At 42.0% G+C, this 26,005-nt stretch overlaps 2 protein-coding genes across 6 annotated transcripts in view; one reads left to right on the top strand and one right to left on the bottom strand.

Annotated features, from left to right (window-relative positions):
- The first annotated feature begins 373 nt into the window (after positions 1 to 373).
- CLDN10 (claudin 10) lies at positions 374 to 14,904 on the top strand. Its single transcript, XM_069802459.1, has 5 exons — positions 374 to 695; positions 7,033 to 7,194; positions 7,360 to 7,441; positions 13,700 to 13,807; positions 14,537 to 14,904. Exons 1-5 carry the CDS (start codon positions 476 to 478, stop codon positions 14,649 to 14,651), a joined length of 687 nt encoding a protein of 228 aa, XP_069658560.1. The 5' UTR covers positions 374 to 475; the 3' UTR covers positions 14,652 to 14,904.
- A 1,243-nt stretch (positions 14,905 to 16,147) lies between these two features.
- The window catches only part of DZIP1 (DAZ interacting zinc finger protein 1), a 41,657-nt gene continuing 31,799 nt past the window's right edge, over positions 16,148 to 26,005 (bottom strand). For 2 of the 5 annotated variants that reach the window (XM_069802455.1, XM_069802456.1), the window contains 8 exons: positions 24,675 to 24,820; positions 24,150 to 24,345; positions 23,655 to 23,784; positions 23,431 to 23,481; positions 22,418 to 22,620; positions 21,937 to 22,067; positions 17,700 to 17,871; positions 16,148 to 16,911 (listed from right to left, as the gene is read on the bottom strand). In XM_069802455.1, coding sequence (XP_069658556.1) covers positions 16,829 to 16,911; positions 17,700 to 17,871; positions 21,937 to 22,067; positions 22,418 to 22,620; positions 23,431 to 23,481; positions 23,655 to 23,784; positions 24,150 to 24,345; positions 24,675 to 24,820 — 1,112 coding nt within the window. In that variant the 3' untranslated portion in view covers positions 16,148 to 16,828. Of the gene's footprint in view, positions 16,912 to 17,699; positions 17,872 to 18,579; positions 18,696 to 21,275; positions 21,322 to 21,936; positions 22,068 to 22,417; positions 22,621 to 23,430; positions 23,482 to 23,654; positions 23,785 to 24,149; positions 24,346 to 24,674; positions 24,821 to 26,005 lie in introns of those variants that run through there. The other 3 variants (XM_069802457.1, XR_011327893.1, XM_069802458.1) reach the window with 3 other exon arrangements.

Here is a 26,005-nt window from a genome sequence, read left to right as displayed (position 1 = left end):
TTTTACAGCTCCCACACACACACACACCCCTCGCTTCCCCGCCGGGCCGGGGGCCGCCCTGAGGGCAGACCTTCATCCCTTCCTTCCCTTCCCGCCAAGGCCGCCGGGCCGGGCCGGGCCGGGCCGGGCCAGGCGGGGCGGGGGCGGCCCCGGGGGCGCCGGGAGCTCCCTCTGCTGATTGGGTTGCGCGGGCTGTCGCCGTCGCCACAGCCGCCGCCACAGCCGTTACCACAGACTTCACCACAGCCGTTACCACAGACTTTACCTCAGACGTTACCACAGCCGCCGCCACAGCCGTTACCACAGACTTCACCACAGACATTACCACAGACTTTACCTCAGACTTTACCACAGCCGCCGCCACCGCCGCCGCCGCCGCCACAGCCGCCACCACAGGGCGTCCCGCTCCGCCCGCCGCGGCTCCGCGCCGCCTGACCGCCCGCCCGCTCGCCTGCCTGCCTGGCTGCCGGGGCCCATGGCGAGCACGTCGGCGGAGATCATCGCCTTCCTGCTGACCATCTCGGGCTGGGTGCTGGTCTCCTCCACGCTGCCCACCGACTACTGGAAGGTGTCCACCATCGACGGCACGGTCATCACCACCGCCACCTTCTGGGCCAACCTCTGGAAGACCTGCGTGACCGACTCCACCGGCGTCTCCAACTGCAAGGACTTCCCATCCATGCTGGCTCTGGACGGTCAGGCTCCCGCCGACACCCACCCCCATTCCCCCCTCTCTCTCCCCGTGACGGTCCGCGGGAGTCGGGCTGGGGGGGGGGGGGGTGCTCCGGGGCTCCTGCCGGGCCGGCCGGTCGCCTCAGCGGGGCTGGCGGGGGGTCGGGGGACGGGGTCGGGGGACGGACACCCCGGTGGAGGCGGCTCCCACGCGGGGTCGTGGGGAAGTGCCCTGCCGTGCCCTGGCAGGTGGCGGCGGCGGGCTGCTGCTGGTGCACACCCGTGGAAGTGGTTGGGGTTTGGTGGGGTTTTTTCCCCCCTAAAACCCGCTGATTGAGATCGCGTTCGGTGCCCAGGTGTCCCGTTTGGCCTCTCTAGCTGTCACTACCTGCTTTTTTTTTTTTTTTTTATTCCCCCTCATCGGAAGACTCCGTGCGTGTGGGTTTGACACAAGAAGAATGCAGGCAAATTTCTCGTGCCGATTTATTTTCCGACTGCCGGGGCATTCCTCTTTTTTATGGTTTTGCCAGCCGTGCAACGGTCAGTGGAAAAGAACAAGCCTTGGCGTCATTTTGTTTTCATTAACGTGCCTTTGCTTTTTTTTTTGCTAAGTGGTTATTAACTGGGATGTAATTGCTTCATTGATAAATGGCAGTGTAAAAGCTTGGGGCGGTGAGAGATGCAAAGGTATGTAAAGCAATGCATAGCTGGGCTTGGGTTTAGGGCACTGTTACTTTGAAACAAAGCTGGGAGTTTTGCTGTAGTGCCTGAAACCAAAGACCGAGTTGGTGCTGCTTTTCTTTCCTGGTTAAGGGGAAACATTTTTGCCCTTTAAGGAAGCCCTACTGGGAAACTGGGTCACTGCAGGGAATCTTTACAACTCAACTTTTAGTTGATAAATCTGCACTGATTACGGCTGGTAGAAACAGTGGAAGTGTGCACGGCATCGGTTTATAGCGCCTCAGGAGTGACTGTAAATGAAAGGGAGGAAAGGTTTTTAAAATTATGGCATCTTTTCCAAATTTTTATAGTCATCAACAAACACAATATACAATGTCCTAGTGGCTTTGACACTCGCAAAAAACCTCAGGCCTACTGTTCACAGTCTGGCCAGACACTCCCTTTGCATTAGAGTCCGAGAGTGGATTTTGGTGTGAAAGGTTTGTTTAAAAGGAAAAGAAAGTCTGTTAATCAAATCACTAACAGAGATCGATATTATCATAACAGGGATTAATATTGTCATGAAGCTAATTAATACCAGTATCTGGAAACCTTCAGCCTCTGTATGTACAAAGGGCTAAAAGAGGTCAAGATACTAAAAAGGGGTAATGCAGGCAACCCTTAAGCATCACTATTGCAGGATGCTTCCCTTGGATAGAGAAGTACTGTTCCCCAGACATTCTTTTGACCCAGCCCCGTGGTGGCAGAGGGGTTTGCTGGTACCTCCAAAGGGGTGGGAGAGCTGGCTGGCCTCTGTTGGCATCAGTCATCCTATAGCCAAGTGTAGCAGCTGAGATTGTGGTTTCCAGCCTTGGGCAAGGAGCTGTGGTCTGTGTGCAGGCAGGCACAGCGTGATTGCCAGTGCGTAACCTTTCACATCCACCAAATCTATTGTTTAGCTGTTCTTTTAGTTCTGTGTTAATCTGTTTTTGGAGTAAGAAAAGTGTAGTCACAAACAAAGAGTACAGAATTGGGAACATATAAAATTCCCAAAAGAAGAAGAAACTTGACAGCAAGATCCTTACCGCCCCTTCCTCCAAACTCTTGTACATTGAAACCTTGTGTTTTGGGTAAACATGTTCCACTTGCCCAAGGAATGAGTTTCTGAGGCACCTTCTGCACAGTGAAACAGCCATCAGAGCACTAACTCATTTTGGACAGAAGTGAATCCGGAATGCACATCTGGAAGGGCCTTATCCCATCCTCCTGACCAGACTGTTTATCAGTACTGAAAGGTTCTTGGCTTCAGTGTTTCTCAATAACACCTCTGAATGCCATGGGGCCAGATCCTGGTGCCCAGGCATAATGCAAGTGAAAGGAGAGAGAGTAACGTAACCCCCACAGCACAGGCCAGGCAAGCTGGGACAGGGCGGAGGGGCAGCCACCACAGTCAAGGTGCTTTCAGTAGCTAGCCTAGCCCAGACTCACCTCCTCGCAGTTACAGAACCCGTTAGCACCTGACAGTGGCTGTGTATGTCCCCTTTTCACCCTAACCCTTCCCCGGCGCAGGAGCATACTTTGGGGTTGCAGCGCGTCACGCATAGCTTAGAAGGATTTGTATGTCAGCACGAAACTGAATCTGCCTCAGCCCTCAGGTAGCCTCTCCCTTCCCTCCTCTTCCTCTTTGCACAGACTTACGTGGTTAAGCTGGATCCCATTCCCTGTGATCGGGAACGTGGGAACTTCCTCACTTCATCCTCTGGTGGGAGACTCAGAAGACACAAGAAGGGGCAGATCTGGCTTCCCGTTTTCCCCGAAGTGTTTGTGAGCAGAAACAATAACCCTGTAGAGATACAGGTAGTGATAATATGTTGCTCTCCTTGAAACGGTAGGGCAGGACAGGGAAATTGCTAGAAAAAATTTTGTCATCCCAGCGAAAGGTGGCTCCGCTCCACTCCTTCCTCACAGAGCTGGAGAGGATTTGCCTCACAGAGCAGTTCCTCTTCTATGGAAATGTTTTTTTGTCAAATCAGAAACGTCTGAGTTTTGCTGGACTTCTTGTCTGGAGAGACTGCGCAGGGATGCCAGAGTATCAGAGGCAAAACGAGGGGATAAGAAATCGGGGTAGCACCATGCCTGTTGCGGGGGCTCTCCTGTGGGTGCAGGAGAAGTCCTTTCTTCTTCAGAAGCAGTGTCATCGTTTGGGTCAGGAGTGATCCGGAGATCGTTTCCTGTTACCCTTGGTTTGGTTTGCATCAGGGAGTGGTCTTGGACTGTGCTCCCCAGATGGCTGTCGGGTGGCACGGCAGCGGGGCTGCCCCGACGGCTTTCAGGCCATCGCTCCACACGAGCGGCCGCCAGAGAAAATTGCATGTGATGCCCTTCTACCTTTATGCATTCCTATACAAGAAATTAATGTGGCCAGCACTAGTTAAAGGGCTCAACCTCCCACATTCTGTATGCAAGCAGAAATATTCTTGTTGTCTGTGGGACTTGCAGTCATTTCGGGTTTACGTTTGTGTGCTACTGGTCATAGGTGGAAACTTGGTGATGAAACTACCTCCCCAAAAGAGGACGTATCAGTTTCTGTGTTTCCAGCGGTGGATCCGATGACTTTTTGCAAGAACAGAGCTGAACAAAAATTTACTAATGAGCTAAAAGAGGGTATTAGAGCTTAGAAAAACATACAAAAGCAATGGGTGTGTACTTTTAGAAGGAATCTGCGCTGTATCTGTAAGGCAACCTCTTATACTTCAAATGATGTAGACTGCAAGGTACCACCAGAGGCATTTATTGTGAAAGTGACAGTCCCCAGAACTTTGCATATATATTTTTTTATGAGTGTCACATGACATGAATGTATGAATTCCTCCTAACTCTTGGTGAGCATCAAAGGCAAGTGTGAGAGCAGTGAGGCAAGAAAGATGAAGATCTAACAAGATTAATTTGAATGCAAGACAAAATGCATTTGTTTTAAAAAAAACCCAACCACCTTGAAATAGGTTTCTCTTGGAATGCTGCTAAACATGACTTTATGAGTAATGCATGTTTGTCTGCTTGTCTGTTTAAAACATACGGCTTTTTGTTGCTTGGGAGCTTCATTTGGGTGGTTAATGTGTACATGACAAGCTTCCTACAGGAGTAGGTGCAAATACAATAAACATTTGGAAAGGGGATGGTCTTTGGTCTTGAGTGGAGGAGCGTGAAGAAATAGGCAGCTCCCCTTTACACTTCTCTGCATTATAAGCCTTGGTAAGCAATATAATGTTCTTGCTTTCTAGGAAGCAAAGAAAAAGTTTAGTTACTCTTACACTCAAATGCTATACATAGTTTTAACCTAGGGTCCATCTGGAGGAGGCTGGATTTGGTGAAAAGGTTGATTTCACCCTTTCATGCTTCCTAATGCTCCAGTAAGCCTAGTGGGACTAACAGAGTCTTCTGCTCTTCCACATTACAGGTGTAGATTGTGATTTTTTTTTCATACATTTTGTTTTAAAAATGTGTGCCAGTTGGATGACTGCTGTGGTGAACTGAAACAAGTCCCGCTGTGGCTGGCCTGCCCAATTCAGTGAAATATTTAGTGAGGAAGGTTATTCATTCAGCAGAACTGAGCAGTCTTCCCCCTCATGCTGTTTATAATTGAAAATGATTTCTGGGTGAGTGAGTTAATTATTTCCTGCTGTCTCACTACCCTCTACCTATTCTAAAACTGTGTATTGACCTTCAGGAATAGCTGAATTTCAGCCCTGTGGTTCCTAGCATATGCTGGTTATTTTGGTTGGGGTGAATATTTACTGTTTCTCCTAGGAGGTTCAGACATAAATAAAAGTTTAGAGGACCTCCGGGTAAATATGTTCATGGTTCAGCACTTTAATGTGTCAATTAGCTACTAACAGTGTCAATAAATTGGATCTGTCAAAAAGAATAGCTTCCTTGCCAGTCTTCATCTCCCGCTTTACCTGTGTGCTACAAGAAATACATTACACACCACCGAAAGCAGTAAAAGCCAACTTTTCCATGCCTATAGCAAAAATTAACAAAGCAAGACTGCTTTCTTCAGACTTGGGTCTTGCCCAAATGACTCTCTTATTTTCCAACATGCAAGTTGTATGACAGTTATTTCAGTGACTATTGTATTTCTTTAGCAGGTGGGCTACAGAAGCATGTTGCAAATGAAAGAAGGCTGTATGCATGCCAACAGATGTAGATAAATGCCAGCAGGTTGCATTTGCAGACCTGTGGCACAGCACCTAAGTTCGGTAGGACTGATAAAATGGGGTGTTACATGCTACAAATTGCTTCTTGTGTGCTGCCTGTTGCACAAAGCTGTGAATCAACGGGCTTTTTTAAAACATTGTTCAAACACAGAGCGGTCATCCTGGAGCTGGTATACCTCCACCAGCGGCTAAAGCGGGTGGCAGTAGGGAGAGTGGAAGGTGGCCAAGCGTCAGTGGTAGCCATCTGCAGGTCAAGGACCTCCCAGCCAGACAGAGATTTCTCCTTACTGAATGCATCCAGTCTCTTTTTGAATCTCTGTAAACCTTTAACACCCACATAACCTGTGGAAAGGAGTTCCACAACTTCGTTACATGAACAAGTGCACTTTTTGTTTTGAATCTCCTGCCTTCTGTTTTCATTAGATGTCCTTTAGTTGCTGTTTTAATACATTCATTTACTATACATTAAAGACTTCTATGCAGGGTGGTTTTTTGTTGTTTATTTGCTGTTACATAAAATTTGGTGTAATAGGCAATTAAAAGATGGTTTAGCTCTCAACGCTTCCACCCGCTGGAGATCAAAGTGGAAAGAACGAATACCCTAATAGTGGAAGTGCATTTTTATTTTAAATGAGATGCAACAACAGGTTATAAAGAAAAACATCTTGTGATGGTTATTCAGCTGTGTAAGATTGCAGTGTTCCACCCGGTAAACAGCGATATGAGATTACCACAGTCTTTCAATTACAAGATATTCTCGGAAGGGAGAAGAGGCCAAGCAACCCATCGTCCTGCTGAAAGGCCCTGCCCCTGGGAGGTCCAGCTCTGAGCAGCTTCAGCCAGCACAGCAAAATTGTGTGTGGCTAAAAGCCAGCTGCAAGCCGTTTGTCCAGGCTTAATTATGGCAGTGATTCGTTTTATCTCAAAGGGCTACTGCTGCCTATCAAGCTGAGCACGCGTTTGAGTTCCTTGCAGAATGAGGGCCTTCTTGGCGGATCCAGATCAAATCGGTGGGATATCCAGGCAGGGCCAGGACCCCAGCCGGGGTCAGTGCTGCCAACCTGCTGCCAGTTGTAGTGCATCTGCGACACACACGCGCAACAAGACTGGTGTGTGAGACTTGCTTTGCGTGCACAGAGTGGCTCTGCAACCTGCGACAGCCGCTGTGTGGACTACATAGAGTTGCTCTTCAGAACCTCACGGGTACAACCTCTTGCAGATACTGTACCCAATGCCACGGGATTATTTTTTGCAGCCCTGAATGCCATAGTATGTTTCTTATGAGCTGGGCTCAGGTGATGATGCCCTGTGAAGAGCATACATCACCTAGAAGAATACACGCAGTGGTAAGGTGACATTACTCCAGCCAAGGTCTGATTTGGTTGCGATAGTGAATGCCTAATGCTGCACAGAGCAGGAGGAACTACAGCGAAACCCATTGTGGTCCCAGTTCTCACGTTAGCCTTACTCTTTCTCACCTCAGGTTACATCCAAGCCTGCAGAGGACTGATGATCTCCGCTGTCTGCCTGGGCTTCTTCGGTGCCATTTTTGGACTGGTTGGGATGAAGTGTACAAAAGTCGGAGGCTCTGATCAGACTAAAGCAAAAATAGCTTGTTTAGCAGGACTGATCTTCATACTCTCTGGTAAATATACCTTATTTCTCTTAAGTTTGCATATTTGAAGTCATACCAGAACTGCTTCTTTTCTGCAGAAATCTGCGCACAATTCTCCATGACTTCAATGGCTTCAGGGTCAGCCCCAAAGCTCTTCTGCTGGCTCCACTGAATGGTTTGTCTTATGCTTTTCAGGGTTGTGCTCTATGACTAGTTGTTCCCTGTATGCAAACAGGATTACGTCTGAGTTCTTTGATCCTTCTTTTGTTGCACAAAAGTAAGTACTTTCCTATACCCATAAATCTTTCAAAGAAGTAGACCTTAAGTTTCATACTGTGCACCACAGCCCATTTAGACAGAAAGCAGATGCTTCTCCTGTTGGGCAGAGAAGGAGAGTGGGCTGCGGTTTTATTTAATCATATTTTCTAACTGGAGTAACCGTGTGCTGAAATTTAATGAATGAACACCTTCCTGTACAGTGATTGCTCTGTAATCTTTGTGCCCAGGCTTATTGCGGCTCGGCAGGGTTCTGTCCCGCTTGCCACAGAGCCAGTGGGGTTAATCAGGAGCAAAGCTTGCATTTATGTCAGAGATGCAGCAAAAAGATCGCACAAGACAGAGGCGCTCATTAGATGCATCATTCAGCAGGAAAGGAAGAAAATTATTTCCTTGAGCTTTTGATAGAAGGTGGTTTCCACGAAGGTGTCGAGCACTGCGCAATCTTGACTCCTCCTGAAGAGAGGTTTCTGCAGGCTCTGTGGACTTTTTGCTGACAGATTTTCAAATCCAGATTATTGAAATTTGGGTCATAAACCTTATCATAACCTGCGATTTTATAAGCGCTAACATAAATGCTTTGACTATACTTGTAATTTAATTTAAGGGAGCGAGTGTTTATAGAATTGCAGGATCCACACCAGAAATAATGAGCATCCCTAAAGACTCCCTCTAAAGCGGTGCAAGTTCTCAGGACCTACAAAGGCAGCAGTTCACGAACTAGTGCTTGGATTTTGGATTCACATCTTAACTACCAAGTCTGAAAACGTTGGTTGTAAATTATAGCATCATAGACATTCCTGTTTTGGCTTCTTACATAATGTAATGTTATCTTTAAAGGCAAGGATTTCAAAGTTTTCTCGGTGGTGATTCCAGGATATGTCAAGCATTGGGTATACATTTCCCTGAGACCCAAGTAAGGGCTCAGTAAGGAACCCTGAGCCTTTCCGTTTCACCTTGATAGAAAGAAAATGGTCTGAATAAATAACATTAACTGGATCCATGTTTGCAGTAGGGCTGACACTGCTCCTCCTGTCTTGAAGACAAGTTCCTATTAGTTTCCTGCATAGTTCTGCTATAGTTTCTGCTTGTTTGATACGGTGTGGACAGGATCCAAAGGCCTCCAAAAGAAACAAGGATGTGAGGTGAAGAAAATGGAGCCTGGCTATATAGCCAGAAGTTAATTATTCATCAGGCTTACTGTTCTTAATGAAAAATACCATGGTTGTTGCCAGAAGTCCCTTTCCTACACTGTATTCCTACACTCTTCTGCTGCAAAAGAGCAGGCAGACCTCACAGCTGAGTTTTACTGTGAGGGAATGAGAAATCCAGTTTAAATATCAAAATAGAGGTAGTAAAACATCCTCTGCAGAAATTACCTTTTTCCTGAACAACCAGCATAGCTCAGCTGTGGGCACACATAATCACGACTGCAAAGATAAAGGCAGAGAGGAAAGCCAGAAGTTGTAATTTGAGTTGTGCACAGTGTATGTAGCTCATGCAATGACCTTGTGTCAGATTAAGCTAATGGTGGCATTCGACTCCTTTCTCTCTCAACCAATGTAAAATAGGTTGGAGTAATGTATTTCGTTGTCGTCTGTGAACTCTTACTTCGATATGCATTGCAGAAGCATTTAATATGCTTTGCTCGTATATTGTGGAAATTTGGCATTGGCTTTTCACTGGGAGAGGGTTTCAACCATTCACCTTTTACTGCACATTTCTCTCCTGAAGTTATTCTGGCAGTGTCAAAGACACGCTTTAGATACTGTTAGTGGAAAACAAATGACACAAGATGTTTAGCATCATCTCAGCTGTCGGAATTTCCCTCCAGCCTTCTGCATTTGGAAGAGGCACCCTGAGTATGTATGGGTGCAGGAGGAATCAGAGACCTGCCTGAAGCTGTTGCCCAAAAGACTTCTGGTTTGAATTATGTACCTAAGTGAGGAATGACAGGCACCATGGGAACACCCTAAAACCTGCCTTACTTAGAAAGAAATCTTAGGCTGGACTTTAAGTCCCAATGTGATAGTTTGCATTGCCAATTTAAAACAGCTCCAGAGAAGTTGCTTGACCCTACAGAATAATATGGGTAGAATCTTGGGGACAGCACAGGACGCCTTGGTGCTTGCAGCCAAGATGGATTTCATTTTTCTTCAGATACCTCTAACAGGGGAAAATCTGTGCTTCTGTTTTGCTGTCTTGCTAACGTTGCTCCCACAACTTCTCTTAGGAAACTATTTTGTCACTTTACTACTTCTAATTAAAAAAAAAAACCCTCTTATAGTCTTTATCCTTTTTGTCTCTTGCCACAGTTTGAACTCCATCGTCATGATCATTCTTACTGATGAATAGGGTTAGTTTATCCAAATTATCTGACTAACTTCCCATTCTCTTTTATAGAGAATTGTTGCCCTTTGTCTTTCTTGTCTCTGAATTGATTGTGCACAGTTCACACGGGCCCTCTTTCCACCGTCCTGCTGTTACATTTGAATCTATTTTTCATTTTCCAAGAATCTTAAGAATTAGACATTCAAAATGTGTATTTCCCTTGGGTAGTTGTGCTGATTCAGTAAGTAGGTAGGTATGTCCTTTACATATGCTGACATCCAGCTGGCTAATGAGGCTTCCACTGGTTTGCTTGGAAGTTTACTTCACGGTCCCAATGTATGTAACTACTAGAATATTTTTCTTCTATCTATACTGATATTGTACTTTCTTTCTTTCTTTCACTGAATTCTGCCTCCCTGGATTACAGCAAAAAATCTGCTTTTAGCCTGCTTGGTCAGCGTAGTTGAATGTGGCTTTCAGTTCTCTGCAGTGGAATTCTCATAGTCCTCAGTGGTCACCACCTTTAAGCCTCTTCATCAATGTTGCGCTCCTCCCTGAGCTACCAGCGATCTCCAAGTGATCTCTAATCAGATTGATTTCACTGATCGGAGACAGTGGATACGCAGCCACAGACTTCGGAGAGCGGCTGCTTTGGTTCTTGCAACAAAGAATTATGACAAGAGAAGAGTGTGTTTCCCGCAAAGATTTTAATGATAAAGTGGGAAGGGAAAAACAGCAAGTGCAGAAATTTCTTCTAAAAAAGCCTATCTCCTTTTTTTTCCATTTTTTCTGGAGGTACCATTGTATGTAAGGGGTTTTTCATATGGTAAGGTTTTTTTACATATTGCATTTTGATGGGAGTTTAGGGTTGCCTTCTTAAATGCTGAAAAGATGGATTGGATAAAATCCAGGGAGCCATACACAGGTTGATACACAACTGAAAATTTAAAGTTTTCCTCATAAGCACCAGTGTAAATCAGAAAGTTTTTTGATCTGTTTAAAGATGTGGAGGAAAGACCAGTTAGGCCATCTCTGCAACTTATTAACCTAGCAGCATGGCAGTCACCCCAGAAGGGTCCATATATGCAATTGTTTATACATGTTATAGTAACAAATGTTGCTTAAAAAGTAACAATCAGATTACAGTTAACAATTAAATCGGTAACAATCAAAAAGTAAAAAGACAAACAATCACAAGAACAAAGGCTGGACCCCATGTCTTCTTTCCCAACTAGTAGGCAACAGTCAGGTAACCCTTTTCTACCCAGTTAAACCCAATGTAATCTTGATTTCTTTATACAGCTGAAGAGCTTCAGGAGGGGAGATGGCAATTGGTCACCTTATCCCTCTCACATTAGCCTCTGGCCAACTATTTAATGTTGTTAGATGGAAATGTGGAAACAAGCTTGTGTTTCCCACTTTCTAGGCAAATGGTGTTGGCAAGTAAGTTGTTACAGCGACAGCCTTCCTGGGTCTTGGTCCAGCTGTGTTCTCCAGCACAGCGGTGGTCTGTGCCGACTTTTGTGGGGAGCCTAACCCTGGTCCATGTACCTTAGATGTGCTCTGGCAGTACCTGCGGGGATGGAGGGATCCCCAGGATGGGGTTTACCTCATATTGGAGTTAGTCACTTTGATCTGCCTTTACAACTCGCTAAAAATATGCCTTGAGGGTGTTTTAGAAGTGTACTTTGTGTGTATTTCTTGCGTGTTGACTATAACGGGATCCTAGGTGATGAGCTCTGATGTAGATATTTGCTTCTAATCAGGAAACCCCCAGACCTTGAACAGACAGAAATCTGCTCAAGTCTTGTGAAAACCGTAGCACATGGTTGGAAAATGTGAGCATGGTTAGAATTAAAGCTTTACAGGTTTGGCAGATTTTGAAGTCAAATGGGGCTGGGTGCAGAGTTTTCCAGGGTAACAGGCAGCTGAGCTGTGGTTTCCGGCAGTTTAATTTGGGAGTTGGGTGCCTAAGTCCCACACTGGGTATGGAGAACGTTTGGGGGAATCTGATCCTTTTTTAGCAAGGGATGATAAATAAAAACTCTGCTTGGATAACGTGAATGGAAAATGAAAAAGAAACCTAGAAGTTAGAGCACTAGTGGGGCCATGAAGAGTCAGGTGCAAGTCCTCACAAAGTGTCCTACCTCTGAGCTCCAATGTCTCCGTCTCTGTCTGGCAGTGAGTCCCCGAGCCAGAAATGACTTGAACCTGGGTGTCCATAGCATCTAGCACTGATATCCTAAGTGTGGCTTTTTCTCCTCATGTGACTCTCTTTAAGCCTGTGCTTGACCTCTGATTAGAGTCTCAAGAAAACATGGAAAAGTGATTTTTTTTCTTCTCCAGCCAGTGTTCACCCTCTTGTGACCTATTATAGAAGTCGCTATATCATTTTCTGGGTGTCTGAGCTCACAGGCAATTTTTGAGTGTTTTCGCAGCGTCATCTTTGTAAAGATACAAGTTCTGTAGAACAGCTTACAGGTGTTTTCAGTTATGTATTTCAGCTAATGTGAAATTAGGATCTGTTCACATGGAAATGTTCAGAACTAGCTAAAAAGTGTGTGACTGCACAGTCTTTCAGTTGCACAGGCAGGCTGTCAAGCAGAGGCTTTCATTCCTCACCAGAGCTTACAAGAAAAAAAAAAAATCTTCCTAACAAAGGCTTGAACAGCACAGCCACCTGACCGATGACTACGGCTGGATGGGGGGACAGGGGCCTGTGTTTTCAGTGCAGGATCCTAGGAGTCCAGAGGAGATCAAGGTTTCCTCTAGGAGGAACTGGAGCAAAGAAGAAGGAGCAAGAGACACACTGTCCTAATAGGGAGGAGTGAGAGACTCTGGAGACTGCTGGGCCTGAGGTCTAATGCAGGTCATCCTGAAAGCGTTTTAAAGAGCAGTACCTCAGGTAAAGAGCTGAGGAATGGAGCAAGCCATGGCTTGCTGCTCATCTTGAAGCTCCAGAGAACATGGGTGCTAAGCTCGAGCAGGGGAGGGAAAAGAATCTCTTCTTTTCCTTCATTTACTATTGTTGCATTAGAAACCTGGACTTACCCGTGTGTGATAATGCTCCTAAAGCACCACCATCTCCTCTCAGCGTCAAACTGAACAGTTTCTGGCTGCAAACAATTTGCGACTGCCCCGAGCGGCACAGGGCACCATTGCCGGTGACGTGGAGCAGTGTCCAAGGGCTCGGAGGGGAGCAGTGTCTTCCAGCCTGAATCCAGCCATACGGACTAGAGAAGCAGAAAGTCGCGGGCACATGCATGTGTGCACACATCTACATCTGCATATGCGTGCATATACGGACATATCTGTATATGCATATATCAGATACATCTGTATATGCATATATTGCACGTTTGTGTATATATATGTATATTGCATATGCATATTATATATATGTACAAAACCCTCATGTTTTAAGCAGGCTGGAGCGTGGCTAGAGAGGGAGAGAGGTCCTGGGAGCCAGAGGGGAGAGTTAGGGAGAGGTGTAGGCAGCAGCTCTAGTTGCCGGCTCAGCAAAAGCCCCAGTCCAGCTTGGGAGCCAAGGGGACCCTGGAATGGTCCAAGGGGACCCTGGAATGGTCCAAGGGGACAGGAGCTGTGTGCTGGAAAACGGGCCAAAGAATCATGTAACCCCACAGCCAAGCAATCCAGGAGGAGATGGGGGAAAAGCCAGGCACGCCGGCTGGCTGCGCGGGGACGTAAGCATTGCCTAAGTGTACTGCAGGGACACAGTTTGCCTCCCAAGTAAGAGGGAAATAACGAAAAGAATGTGGGTTAACGGCAGAGCTGCTGATTTTGCGATGAATAATGTGTATGTCAATGGATGGTAATTCAGGAAAAAATAAAATTTAGTTTTTATTCTGAAAAAAGCCTGTTAAATCCATGCTCTCTTTTGTTAAACCCATTTATTAACTTCCTGTAGGTATGAATTAGGAGCAGCTTTGTTCATTGGATGGGCTGGAGCTTCACTCTGCATAATTGGTGGCAGTATATTCTGCTTCTCAATAGCTGAAAACAGTAATTCCCCAAGGTAAAACACAAGTTGTACTTATTGAAAGAAATCAGTACTAGTGCATTTGTACCCGCTATATGTATGCAGTTTGATTACTTTTCCAAAATACTTTGTAGTGAAGTTAAGAAAAAGATTGTGTGGATGAGAGAAAATAATGGCATTTAAGAATAATACTCTGTCCATCATTAATGTAATTAAGAAAAGCTATTGACTCAGAACAAATACTTGTGTTATGTATACTTCATAAATTTACTACAGCTGGAAAAAACCATATTCACTGATGCAGGAAAAGTGGTCAGGTCATTTTACAGGTGTGAATAGACAAGTTTCTTTAATCCCAAATCATCAGATCAAAAGTCAGAGACGTGAAGGACAGCGGTGGTGGCAGTGGGACCTCCAGCAGCAGAAGAGGGGTGATAACGAACGGGTGCAGCTGGAGGGAGTAACTATTCACCTAGGACTTGCCACAACCTAAATATTTCATGACTGGGCCCTAATTTACTTAGCTGTGAACAAGGAATACGCTTTTATAGAAAAGCGAATTGCAAAGAGAGGTGCTGGAGGGGGAATGTCAAACCAGAATGAGACCACACAAGGAAGGAAGGTGTCCCCCCACCCCCTCCCCTAAAATTTATAGGTACATTCCTATACGTTTCTTCTAGTTTTATATTACTATAATGCTTGGATGCAGAGATGTTACCTGTCTGTGGAATGAGCTGTAACTGGTTGATTTTCTTTTCTTTACAGGAGGGGTTATGCATATAATGGAGCCACATCTGTGATGTCTTCTCGTACAAAGGTCCACAACAGCGTCCCAGACAAAACCCCACCAAAGCACTTTGACAAGAATGCTTATGTTTAATTGTACTGTTGGAAGATTCAAAGCATTTTAAAAATGAGTTTGTATGTTTCATTCAGAGTGATTTCTCCCCCTACCCCAATGTACTTACCACTAAGACAATGACTTTTTAAAACATTAAATTGCAGCTTTTTACATATTGATGTAAATTTTATTATATAATATTTTAAGATTGATGTTGGTATTGTAAAGTTTATACCTGGAAATCATGAACTGATGTTGCTTTCTTGAAAAAAATAAATGAGGTATTTAACAATTCAGTATGTCAATGGCTTATGGGAATGGCATCACACACATCATATTGACTGCAGGCATCACTGCAACTGTTTCTGAAATGGGTTCAGTACTGGACAAAACAGCCATCCTCTGTGCAGGTTAACATGTAAAATATCTCACCACTGATTAGCAGTGACATTGGAATTGCAGAGCACATCATAACTGCAGCACCAGACGACACCAGTCAGTGGGAATCAGCAGGCTTTTATCTTCCTCATCACATTGGTGGGGTGGAAGAACGTGCAACCTTGTCAATTCTGTGCCATAGTAATAATAAGAGATTGGGTGAAGTGAAAATAAGTATGGGATTTGGGGAGGCAGGAGCAGGTACAAAGAAGAGCCAGGGCCAGTTGTTACAGGAACAGTCACTAGAGAGGGTCTTGCACGGCCTAAGAAGAAAGCACGCACAAGAAGAATGCATGCCTGATCGTGAGGTTTCATGTGCATGGCGGGCAGAGCAAAGGTTGAGGGAGGCTACAGCCCGTGGGGAATTTTGTGGTGGGCGAGACAAGGCTCGGAGACAGTTCCTGCATTCTGCATTTGCTTTGTGCCACTGGGCTCCCACCCTGCCTCAGCACTCACCCGGGCTGGCGACAAGTCAGTTCCAGGGCATTGGTTTGGTTCTCTCCTGCTGGGCAGGGCGCTGGGACACCTTCGGCTCCAGAATGGCTCCGAGCCACTGGGTTACAGAAGGGAAGGAAAAACCCCAGGCAATACCAGCTGGCCTGCTCCGCCAGTGACATTCCTGAAGGGCTGACCAAATAAAATCGGGCAATAATAGATAATCCTGAATTAGTTACAACAGTTCAAAAATTCAGCCAGTACTTTTTTTACCGGTCCATAGAAATGTGATGGCTTTTGAGGGAATATTTGTACGATGAGTCAATAAAATGAGATCAGAGATTATGAATAACCACAAAACGCTTTCTAGACTGAGACCCTAAAATCAGGCACAAACTCAGGTCTGTCTTGAGGCTTGAACTGATGGACCCTTGGAATTTCAATACATTGGTTATTTTGGGACAAAGGTGTAAACATAAAAAATGAGTAGTCCTATTTAATAATGGCACAGTATGATGGAAAAGGTTTTGTATCTGATACCATCTGAAATACATCAGAACTACAAAGCCATTCAAGGTTCTTTTATTTTTGTATTTCATTTAAGTCAAAACACTATTGTGTTTTTTAAAGAAGGCAGCCAATATGGACAAAACAGAAATATGAAAAGTATTTCCACAATGGCAGGCCAGTGCTTTCCTCACCTTAGCTTGATGGGTTTTTTTCCAGTTTTTGTGCTTTTCTGTTAACTAAGACTCAACTCCAATACAAAAAAAAAACCAAAACAACTTCCCCAAATAGGAGGCATTTAATAATAACTAGTTTTATAGCTGAGGCCTTTTATTCTTTTCATTTGGTGTTTATTGTAAACAATGGTAGAAACTTAACATTTTAATACATGGAAATATTTTCTTTAAAATGTTCAAAATTTTATATAAAGTTTATGATAAAATACAAGAAAATATGCATTAAAAAATTTTATAAAGTAATACTCTGCGGTAAATTCTGTTCATTGGTTAACAGGCTTCCTTGCAAGACCAGTTTCAATCTTTAATGTAAACATTAGAGGCAAAATTTTCACCTCAGTGAAATCAAAGAGACTTTCACCATTGAATTCATGAGAAAGAAGCATTAACTCTCAATTTCCAGACAGACATAGCCAGTAATGCATATATTAATATTCTTTTTTCAAATTCAGGACTGAAAGACACAAGAGCTCTGTAAACAGTATTCCTTGTTATTACATGACCAATATGAGAAATTAATACGAAATACTTCATGTTTTCAACCACGTTTTCAACCCCAACAGAACCCCAAAGCAGTGCCTCCCATCAGGAATGCAACAATTATATATCTGAAGAATCACTCCAATCTGTTACAGTGACTAAGCTGCTTTTTAACGTGCTTGTATTATCAGCTTCATGAAGGCCTGTTAAAAGAACAAAAAAATATTAACAATTATTAATACTATTTTGGGGGTATTTTTACTTTGTATTTATCTATGAGATAGAATCACATGCTATGTGAGCAAACACCTGTGGACTTCAGGAAGTCCAGAATTTCAACCAGTGAGGAAATTACAAGTGTTGATAATATGAAGGCTGTTCCTGTCACAGAATACAATGCACAGGACAAGCAGTCAGTGTCAATATTACTTTCCCTTTAAAAATAACCTTAAGTATGTTTATGTAACTGACACAGCTTTAACCTTTATGTATATTGAAATGTTAGGGCTAGAAACTACTATATAAGTTCTATGTAAGGTTGAGGCTATTACTTTACCAGTAGTTCAAATATTTATCTCAGCCTGGTAGGTCACTTAGACATCTTGAACAAACCTGAAATTTTATTATTATTCTCAAGACAAAGTAAGAAAGTTTCCCTCCTCCCTTAATTGTGGGAAGGGATTAAAAAAAATCCTGGATGATTAATTTTTAAGATGAGGTTGAAGCCCAATAGTACCGTATGTTTTAAAATCTCAAATTTAAGTTTCTTGGCACCTCTGTATATTTATGTGTGTGTGTTGTTTAAGTATGTATCATAAATATCATATATGATATTTACATGACATAAAACCAAGCATACAGTTTTTCTTACTTGTTCTTTTCTTACAAAATACCATATATTGAATTACAATGTGTGATACACTATACTTAAGTTGTCTTCCAGGTTTGTCAGTTGCTTAAGGCTTATAACGCAGAAGTATGAATATGTTACCTTCCTCCTTTGGTACACTTGTCCTCGGAAGACCCCATGCATGTACCACAGATGCAGCATTTGACTCATTTTTCTGAACTGTCAATGCCTTCTGACCTCTACCATCTTTCATCAATAAAAAGTCTTCTTCTACTGATGATATATCCCAATCATCTTCATCAACTTCTGTGAACTAACAGGGAGAAGAAAAAACATGCATTTTTCTTCTGTCCGTTCAAGTTGTGCTGAAATCTTCCATAAACTCAACACTGTAAAACTGCTAAAGAAAAAGGCACTGGCACACAGCCTTTATGACATCTATCACCACAGTTTTAAAATCCACATAATTCAACTACCTAAATTATATTAATTCACTATTATAGTTCCAAAACTAAAAGTGGGGGTTTTTTAAGTCAGGAATTGCAAAAGTTAAAAGTTCTGTCAGTTCTATAACTGGCAGAAACCTATGTTTTCAGGTATTACATGTTTAACTTAAAAAAGGATCGTCTTTTCTGGGATATTAGCTATTCCAATGAGATAGAAAGTCCTTTAGGCATTAGAACATATATTACTTACATGAAAATAAAGACAGGACATGTTATCATGCAAGTTGGCAGTTTAGTTTGCTATACAAGCATTCTGTATTCACAGTAGAAAAATCTAATATTGCAATAAAGGCCTTTTCAACTGAGAACTAATTTATTTAAAGAGAAAATCAAATAATGAAAGTTTAAAAAACCACATGGTGCTCAAAGTTAAAATATGTATTCTTCTTAAGACTCACTGTTAGCATGTACAAGCATATTTTTAATTAAGTGGTGGATTTGCATAATGAGTTCACAAAGTGAGAGTCAAGTCAAACAGACGAACCTGAAGGCAGCGAGTCTATGGTCTTTCTTACCTCATCTGCCCGAGAACTAAATATCTTCATTCAGCTTTTGAAAGAAGAGCTACAGCATTTCCCTATTTGTCAATCAGATGTGGTTCAATGGAATCGAGCCATATTAGAGAGCTTAACTGTGGAAAGTGAAAGACGGTTTCTCACAAAGCTAAAACCTTATTTCACTGGAGTCACTCAATATTACAGCAAGATATAGAAGGTGCTTCTATTGCACAGAGGAAAGATTTCAGATGCTATTAGAAAACAATGTAAGGTATGCACATACTAGAGAAAAATCAACAAATATGAACGTGTCCTGTCTCTCGAAAGAAGGGAAAAAGACTGCAGTAATGCTCTATCTTGCAACATAGTTCAATTTTAACATCGCTGTTAACAATGTTAAACAAACTGTTTTTCAAAAACTGACAGATCTGCTCAGTGTGCTGTATTATTAACATACCAGGATTCAACATTTTGCTATTTTAAATTATCTGCAGTGGGAGGGTGTGGTACTGGGAAAGTCAGAGTCACATATATTGAGAAATGCTGGAGGAAGAGTTTCCTCAAACATTCACTAAGTCCCAACTGATTTCTAAAGTACAAAATACAGAGAAAAATGTCAACTTCAAACAGAATTCAGTTTTGATCAAGTGTAAATACACAGCACCGATCAAAACTGCTAAGCAGTTTTATTAACTCAAAGACTTACTCCAAAGAAATACCATAATCCATACAATGTCTGGTACAGGTGAACTCAGCTAATACAGCTTCAGGTAAGCACAAAATTAATTTTCTCTAAAAAAGTTTCTGAGGTAACTTCTGTGAAACGTGCCCTTCCTCTGGACTCGCTCCAACAGGTCCATGTCTCTCCCATACTGAGGACCCCAGAGCTGGACGCAGTACTGCAGGTGGGGTCTCACCAGAGCGGAGTAGAGGGGCAGAATCCCCTCCCTCGACCTGCTGGCCACGCTGCTTTTGATGCAGCCCAGGATACGGTTGGCTTTCTGGGCTGCGAGCACACACTGCCGGCTTACGTTCAGTTTTTCATCCAATAGTATCCCCAAGTCCTCAATCCCTTCATCCCCTACTCTGTATTGATATTGGGAGACTGCCCCAACCTATGTGCAGGACCTTGCACTTGGCCTTACTGAACTTCCTGAGGTTCGCAGGGGCCCACTCCTCAAGCCTGTCCACGTCCCTCTGGATGGCATCCCATCCCTCAAGTGCATCAAATGTGCCACTCAGCTTCGTGTCATCTGCAAAGTTGCTGAGGGTACATTCAATCCCACTATGTCATTAATAAAGATATTGAACTGTACTGGTCCCAGTACAGACCCTTGAGGGACACCACTCATTACTGGTTTCTACTTGGACATTGAGCCATTGAGTGTAACTCCTTGGACACAGCCATCCAGCCAATTCCTTAGCTATCTAATAGTCCATCCATCAGACCCGTATGTCTCCAATTTAAAGGTAAGAATGTTGTGGGGGACCGTATCAAAGGCCTTACAGAATCCAGGTAGATGAGATCCATAGCTCTTCCCTTGTCCAATGATGCAGTCACTCCATTGTAGAAGGCCACCAGATTAGTCAGGCATGATTTGCCCTTGGTGAAGCCATGTCAGCTGTCTCTAATCACCTGCCTGTCTTCCACATGTTTCGACCTATCTTCTAGGAGGATCTGTTCCATGATCTTACCAGGCACAGAGGTGAGGCTGACTGGCTGGTAGCTCCCAGGGTCCTCCTTTTTACTCTTTTTAAAAATGGGTTTGACGTTTCCCTTTTTTCAGTCAGGGAGTTCTCCTGACTGCCATGACTTTTCAAATATGATGGAGAGTGGCTTGGCAATTACATCAGCCAATTTCCTTAGGACCCTGGGCAGCATCTCATCAGGTCCCATGGACTTATGTATGTTCAGGTTCCTCTGGTGGTCTTGAACCTGATCTTCTCCCACGATGGGAGGGACTTCATTACCCCAGTCCCTGCCTTGAGGTCAGGGGCTTGAGAGATGTGGGAAGAGAGGCTACCAGTGAAAAGTACAGCATCTTTAAAGCACAGATTTTAAGGCTTATTTTGCTACAGCTCTTTGTTCTTGAAGGCCAAATTCCTTAACATAGTGGTCCACCGTCTATAGCTCTTTACAAAATGTAACATCCACTAAATTTAACTGTGAACATTTTGCAGCCTTGTATCATCTGACATTGCAGAGAATTTGAAAGTAATATTTGGACAGAAAATTACACCGTAATAGTCATTTCTGAATTGATAATTTTGAGTCTGGTGTGATTTGCAGCTCCCACAGAGTCAAGTTAGTCAAGACAAGTTAGGTGTCACCAGTGGCAATTAAAAGCACACAGGCTAAATGTGACTACCCTACCATTACAGCTAAAGTTGATTAAGACAATCACCCCTTTCTGGAAACTGAAATATAATTGTCACTGTTTCTGGGAAGACTGATAAATTTCAGATTTAACAGGCAGTCAGGAAGCCCTAAAATATCAGTTTTACTATGGATAACAGGATTCTCAGTAATTATTATTTAATGAAGTGAAAAAATACTTTCTTGAATACTAGAACTAGTATCTGGCCGTCTACTTCAATCTAATAACAACTACTAAAACTGAAATAAAAAGCACTGTCTGTTGTTGATTTGGAATAGCTTTTGTTCCTTTTAAAAATTGTTCAGGCAAAGATCAATTTGCATCAAAGTGGCTTACCAATTATAAAACTCTAAACTGAGGGGAAGACTGGGACCTTAGGAGCCTGAGGGGTAAAGAATAAGTTATGTTAGTATTCTGATTGTGAACACATGCCATACTCAATGGACAGACATCAGTGATAGATCTGATGCAGTCAGAAAACAGCATATGATTGTAAATAGGTGCAGCAGAAGAAAGACCATACTCAAAAAATTGAATTTTTCCCCTCATTAAAATGTATCTGTTCCATATCAGATAAAGCTCTAGAAATAAAAATATCTTAAAATATTAGATAAGCAAATTCATTTTTTCCTCCATCTAACAAGATACTAGGGAAGCAAGTAAAGAAGGGCTTTCTCTATGCTGCTAGCATAGGAGATAAAAATGATACCAATTGTGCCCAAACTTTGGGCTAGCTGTAGTGATCCAAAACAGTCATGGTATAAGCTAATAAGCATTGCGGATGAAGAGGTCACTTGCCACAGCTCACTTGCCAGCACTTTTCTATATATCAGTGCAGACGTACCCAAAAAGACTACTTAGCTCTGTAATTCCAAAACTCTTTTTCAGAATTAAGTTCTTCACTGCACCAAGATGGTTTCAGCATGAAAAAAAAAGTAACACACATATATATATTTCGATTACTTAATGAAATAATAATGACTATTAAAAGTGATACCTTCAGTTCTTTCACCTCTTCTTTCTTAATAAATGCTTGCGCAACATTAATCCCTCCAGCTGGTTTATTCTTATTTCCATGGTTAGAAAGACTCTTTCCAACTTGTTCAGTCAGTTTTTGAATAACTGTTCCTAAAGTTCATAAAAAATTATATTGACGGTTTCCATTCACAAGAGACTTTACTGTAAACCCTCTAGAAATCTTCCACGAAGTAAAAATAAGTAAAAGAAGTCTCGCTGAGGCAGAGATTGTCTCTTTTTCTGCATTTATATAAAACAGCATGATACACATCTAATTTGAACTGACATCTCCAAGTACTATATTAATATAAACACATTAGCAAAAACATAAAGTGCACACAAATATATACTTGAGACTAGATAGTCTGCCTTCATTATGTTTTCTAACACAGAAATATATCAGGAAATGCAAAATCATGCATAGCTGTTACAACATGCATATACAAAAGTAGTGAAAAGACCTTTTGAAGTTTTGGCAGGTGTTCCAGTTTCTTCAGTTCCACTTTCCTCCGTCCCATCCATATCGCTTTTGCCAGAAGCCTTCTGAAAAGCACTGACTTTGTTGCTTGATGTTTTTGACTGCTTTTTCAATAATTCTGGTGATATGTAAGACTGTTCAATATCATCTTCATCTACTTCTTCCTCTGAACTGAATGGTGGAGTTCTAAGCAAAAACACATACAATCTAAGGACTTACTGCATTTCAGTGACTGCACTGCTATAGACATATTTAAGCTTCCTTGTATTTTCCTTTCCAATAATGTGCATTTTTCCTATGTGAAAAAACCAGGAGCTCCCATAAATTCTAACTATCCATAAAACTATTTAAAAGAAATCACGCTGCTAAGTAAACTCAGGAAGTTATCACAAAATGATCTCTTATATAGACATGACTATTTCCCATCTATGCAACTACCTTTACAAAACATCAGACCAATATATAACAAGTCTTGCCAGGCAAACAAAGATAGGCTTTCATGGATCAGCAGGGAGAGCAAAGTTCAGGGTCAAGGAATCTGCACCACAGAAAGTCTGTTCTGACATTTTGTTAGATGAAAATAACTTAGGAACTTTTCAGTGCAGGAAATTACAAAGTAAGGTACCTGATGTGAGTGGAATCCGGAATATTGTGTTTAATTTTGGTCATAGTAAGAAAATATCGATACACTGAAAATTAGGTCACCAAAGTATTTAGCTGCTTTTAACTGGGTCAGAAAAAGCATCTGAGAAAGAAACTAAAGGAAGTCCCTCTCTTGTTCACAACAAAGAATACATCTGCTGAAAGGAAAACATGCTATCTTTCAGGGATTATAACAACACACTCAAATGGAATAATACTTTAAAATAAAATATGAAATACGCAGTCCAGAAAGTGTTTATAATTTTAGCTTAATAATAGCTTTTGTGTGGCAAGCATGTGAATATTCAGTCACCAGAAATATTTTCTTCAAAAATACAAGGGAACAAATCATACGTGATGCTAGATGTCTTCCTGGAACCTCCATTTCCAAAAAGCTTCCTGGATCTAAAAATAACAAGACAAGTTATTTCAAGACTGACAGTCAACTAAGTAAGCATAAAGTTTATATAGAAGTAATGTGAATTCTTTGCTCAGTTCTTACAATATTAGCAGGAAATGTTCACGTCAGTCACAAAAACCCAAACCCATATGAGTACTATGAGAAAAGCATCTCTTACTTTGGTGTAGATGTATTCTCAGTGATGGTGGTTCTTTGTTCAGCTGGGCGGACAGCTGTTGAAGACCGTTTTACTGGTTTTCGTGGTGTGGCAAATGATGAAATTCCCAATTGATTGAACTTCTGTTTATCTACAAGAGATGTTATCTATCTCATTACTAGAAGCAATGTTTGGTATCTTTTATATTTAATCTCTAAAATTAAAGATGTCTCTGCTGTAGATTATAGTTTTACAAAAGAGAAGAAAAAAAAAGTATTTTTTTTCTTCAAAGCAGTTCAGAGTTACCATGTATCTTGCCAATATAGGAGCTAAGATTTCTGCAGTTAAACACAATGTCAAGAACCCTTTAAAGGAAACTGTTTAGTTGGCCACAACTATATAGAATATTTGTATGAAAAGTTATGAAAGCAGCTATAGAGAAACGTTGCTAAATAAAACCTTAAATAGCACTTATAAAATGTAAGAGAATGAACAAAAACCAAAACCATTTTAAACCTTCTGAAGGAAGCTGAGGACAGGAAACAGGTCTATTACAAGATGATGATTTCTCTTCAACCCTAAAGCTAACTTGGCGTTCAAGATGCTCTCGAATTCGGTGAATGTCAGGCTCTTGCTTCTGTTTGCATTCTCTAGCAGATTCAATAGCACGCAAAATTTTATTTAAGTGATCATTTGGGATACCGCGAACACCCTAAGGAAACAAATAGTATTGTAAACACAGGGGTTATTATTTCTGGGATTTATATCCTACAATCATATACACTCTTTTAAACTTCGAATATCACAAAGCTTGTAGAAAAATCACAGAAGTTGGTAACACTGCCCACAGGTATAGCCATATGCTCCACAGCTGTAATTTGATGGACATCCTCTCAGGTTAATGAATTGCACTTATTTATAACATGTGGAAATTCAGCTTTGGATTTTATAGGTTGAGGGTTGTGGTACAAGACTGAAAGAGAATAGCAACAAAGTGCGACAAAGATTATCCCTCTTTTAAATAACTCAAAATAATCTTACTGCTTTAATTCCCAAGGATTCCAGCTTCTCCTCCAGGGCTTGCTCCAAAACAACTCGTAATTCTTTAGTTAAAGAAGGATCAGTCTTCAAAGCATTTATTAAATAGTGGTTACTTCTACCTGTTTTATGATCACCTTTCTCAATTTCTGAAATAAGAATGGAAAAATGCATTTCAGAGACATTTGAAAAATCCACAGTACATGAGACAATTAAAAACTGCACTGAAGCATGCATTTTTTAGAAACAACATAGACAGCCATGTGCACTTTTTGTCTATATGGAATTGTATTCTTTTTAAAATCTTGGGCTAGCTTACAAAAGTCAGCCCACTTGGAATCTATAGCTCAGCACCTTGTACTCACCATCACAAGTATCTTCTATTTTTCTTGTTACAGAATCACTGTAAAGATACATGCCTGAATATCTAGCAACAAAGGTCTCTGCTTTTAGAACTGTACTTGGAAACTTCTGATAAAGAAAGACTATCTTCTGATAATTAAGTTCTCTAAAAGTGGTATTTCAAATCAAAGCTGAACTCTAGCAGGAATTAGAACAGGTATATGACAAACTTTTTCTCAAGAAAAGCTTAAAACAACGTAATGTTCTCTGATAAAAAACACCCACTGAAATCAAATCTTTGGGAAGTTTTAACAGTTTCAAAAGTCTTGGTAAAGACAAAACCTTAGTCTGAGGCAGACAGTTTCACAGAAAATACATGACGGATAATACTTATATCAAAACTCTTTCAAGGACAAAGTTCAGTGTCGTGTTTTCTTTTATGCAGGTCTATGACACCATACATACTTAAAAGCAGACAAAGAAGTTTCCCTGCTTTAAGTGTCTCTTTCCCTTGCTTTAAGCGTCAGTAATGACATGAACTCTTATGCAAGAAATAAAGAATCATCTAGACAAATTCTTCCATCTAAATTAAAGACTGACATTTAAATTAGGCCAAAGTATTATAGGGTCATACAGAGGAGTAAAGAAGCAAAACATACCCATTTGGAACCTGCCTATAACGTGTCCCTGGCAAGATGAAATTTTACTGAATGCCACTTCTACCAAGAGAACCAATACTCTGTGGGACCACAGTAGCTGCTCCTGTCTGGCAGTGGTCAGCAAAGCTGGCAAAGCATACACAGAGGGGTATACAACATTCCAAGAAAGCATGCTGGAAACCACACTCCCAACTTTGTCCCCTGAAATAAAAGCTAAATGTTGGGCAGGAGTTTGTCTCTGTCCAGTATGCCTTACAGGGCAGCAGAGTCATTTTCCAGCCCACAGACAACGACATAAATGAAGGAGTAATTCCATACTGTGACTTTCAAATT

The sequence above is a fragment of the Haliaeetus albicilla genome, chromosome 15 (genome assembly GCF_947461875.1).
Source record: "Haliaeetus albicilla chromosome 15, bHalAlb1.1, whole genome shotgun sequence".
Taxonomy (NCBI): domain Eukaryota; kingdom Metazoa; phylum Chordata; class Aves; order Accipitriformes; family Accipitridae; genus Haliaeetus; species Haliaeetus albicilla.
The sequence above is the reverse complement of the archived record's forward strand: the minus strand, read 5'-3'. Positions and strand labels throughout refer to the sequence as shown.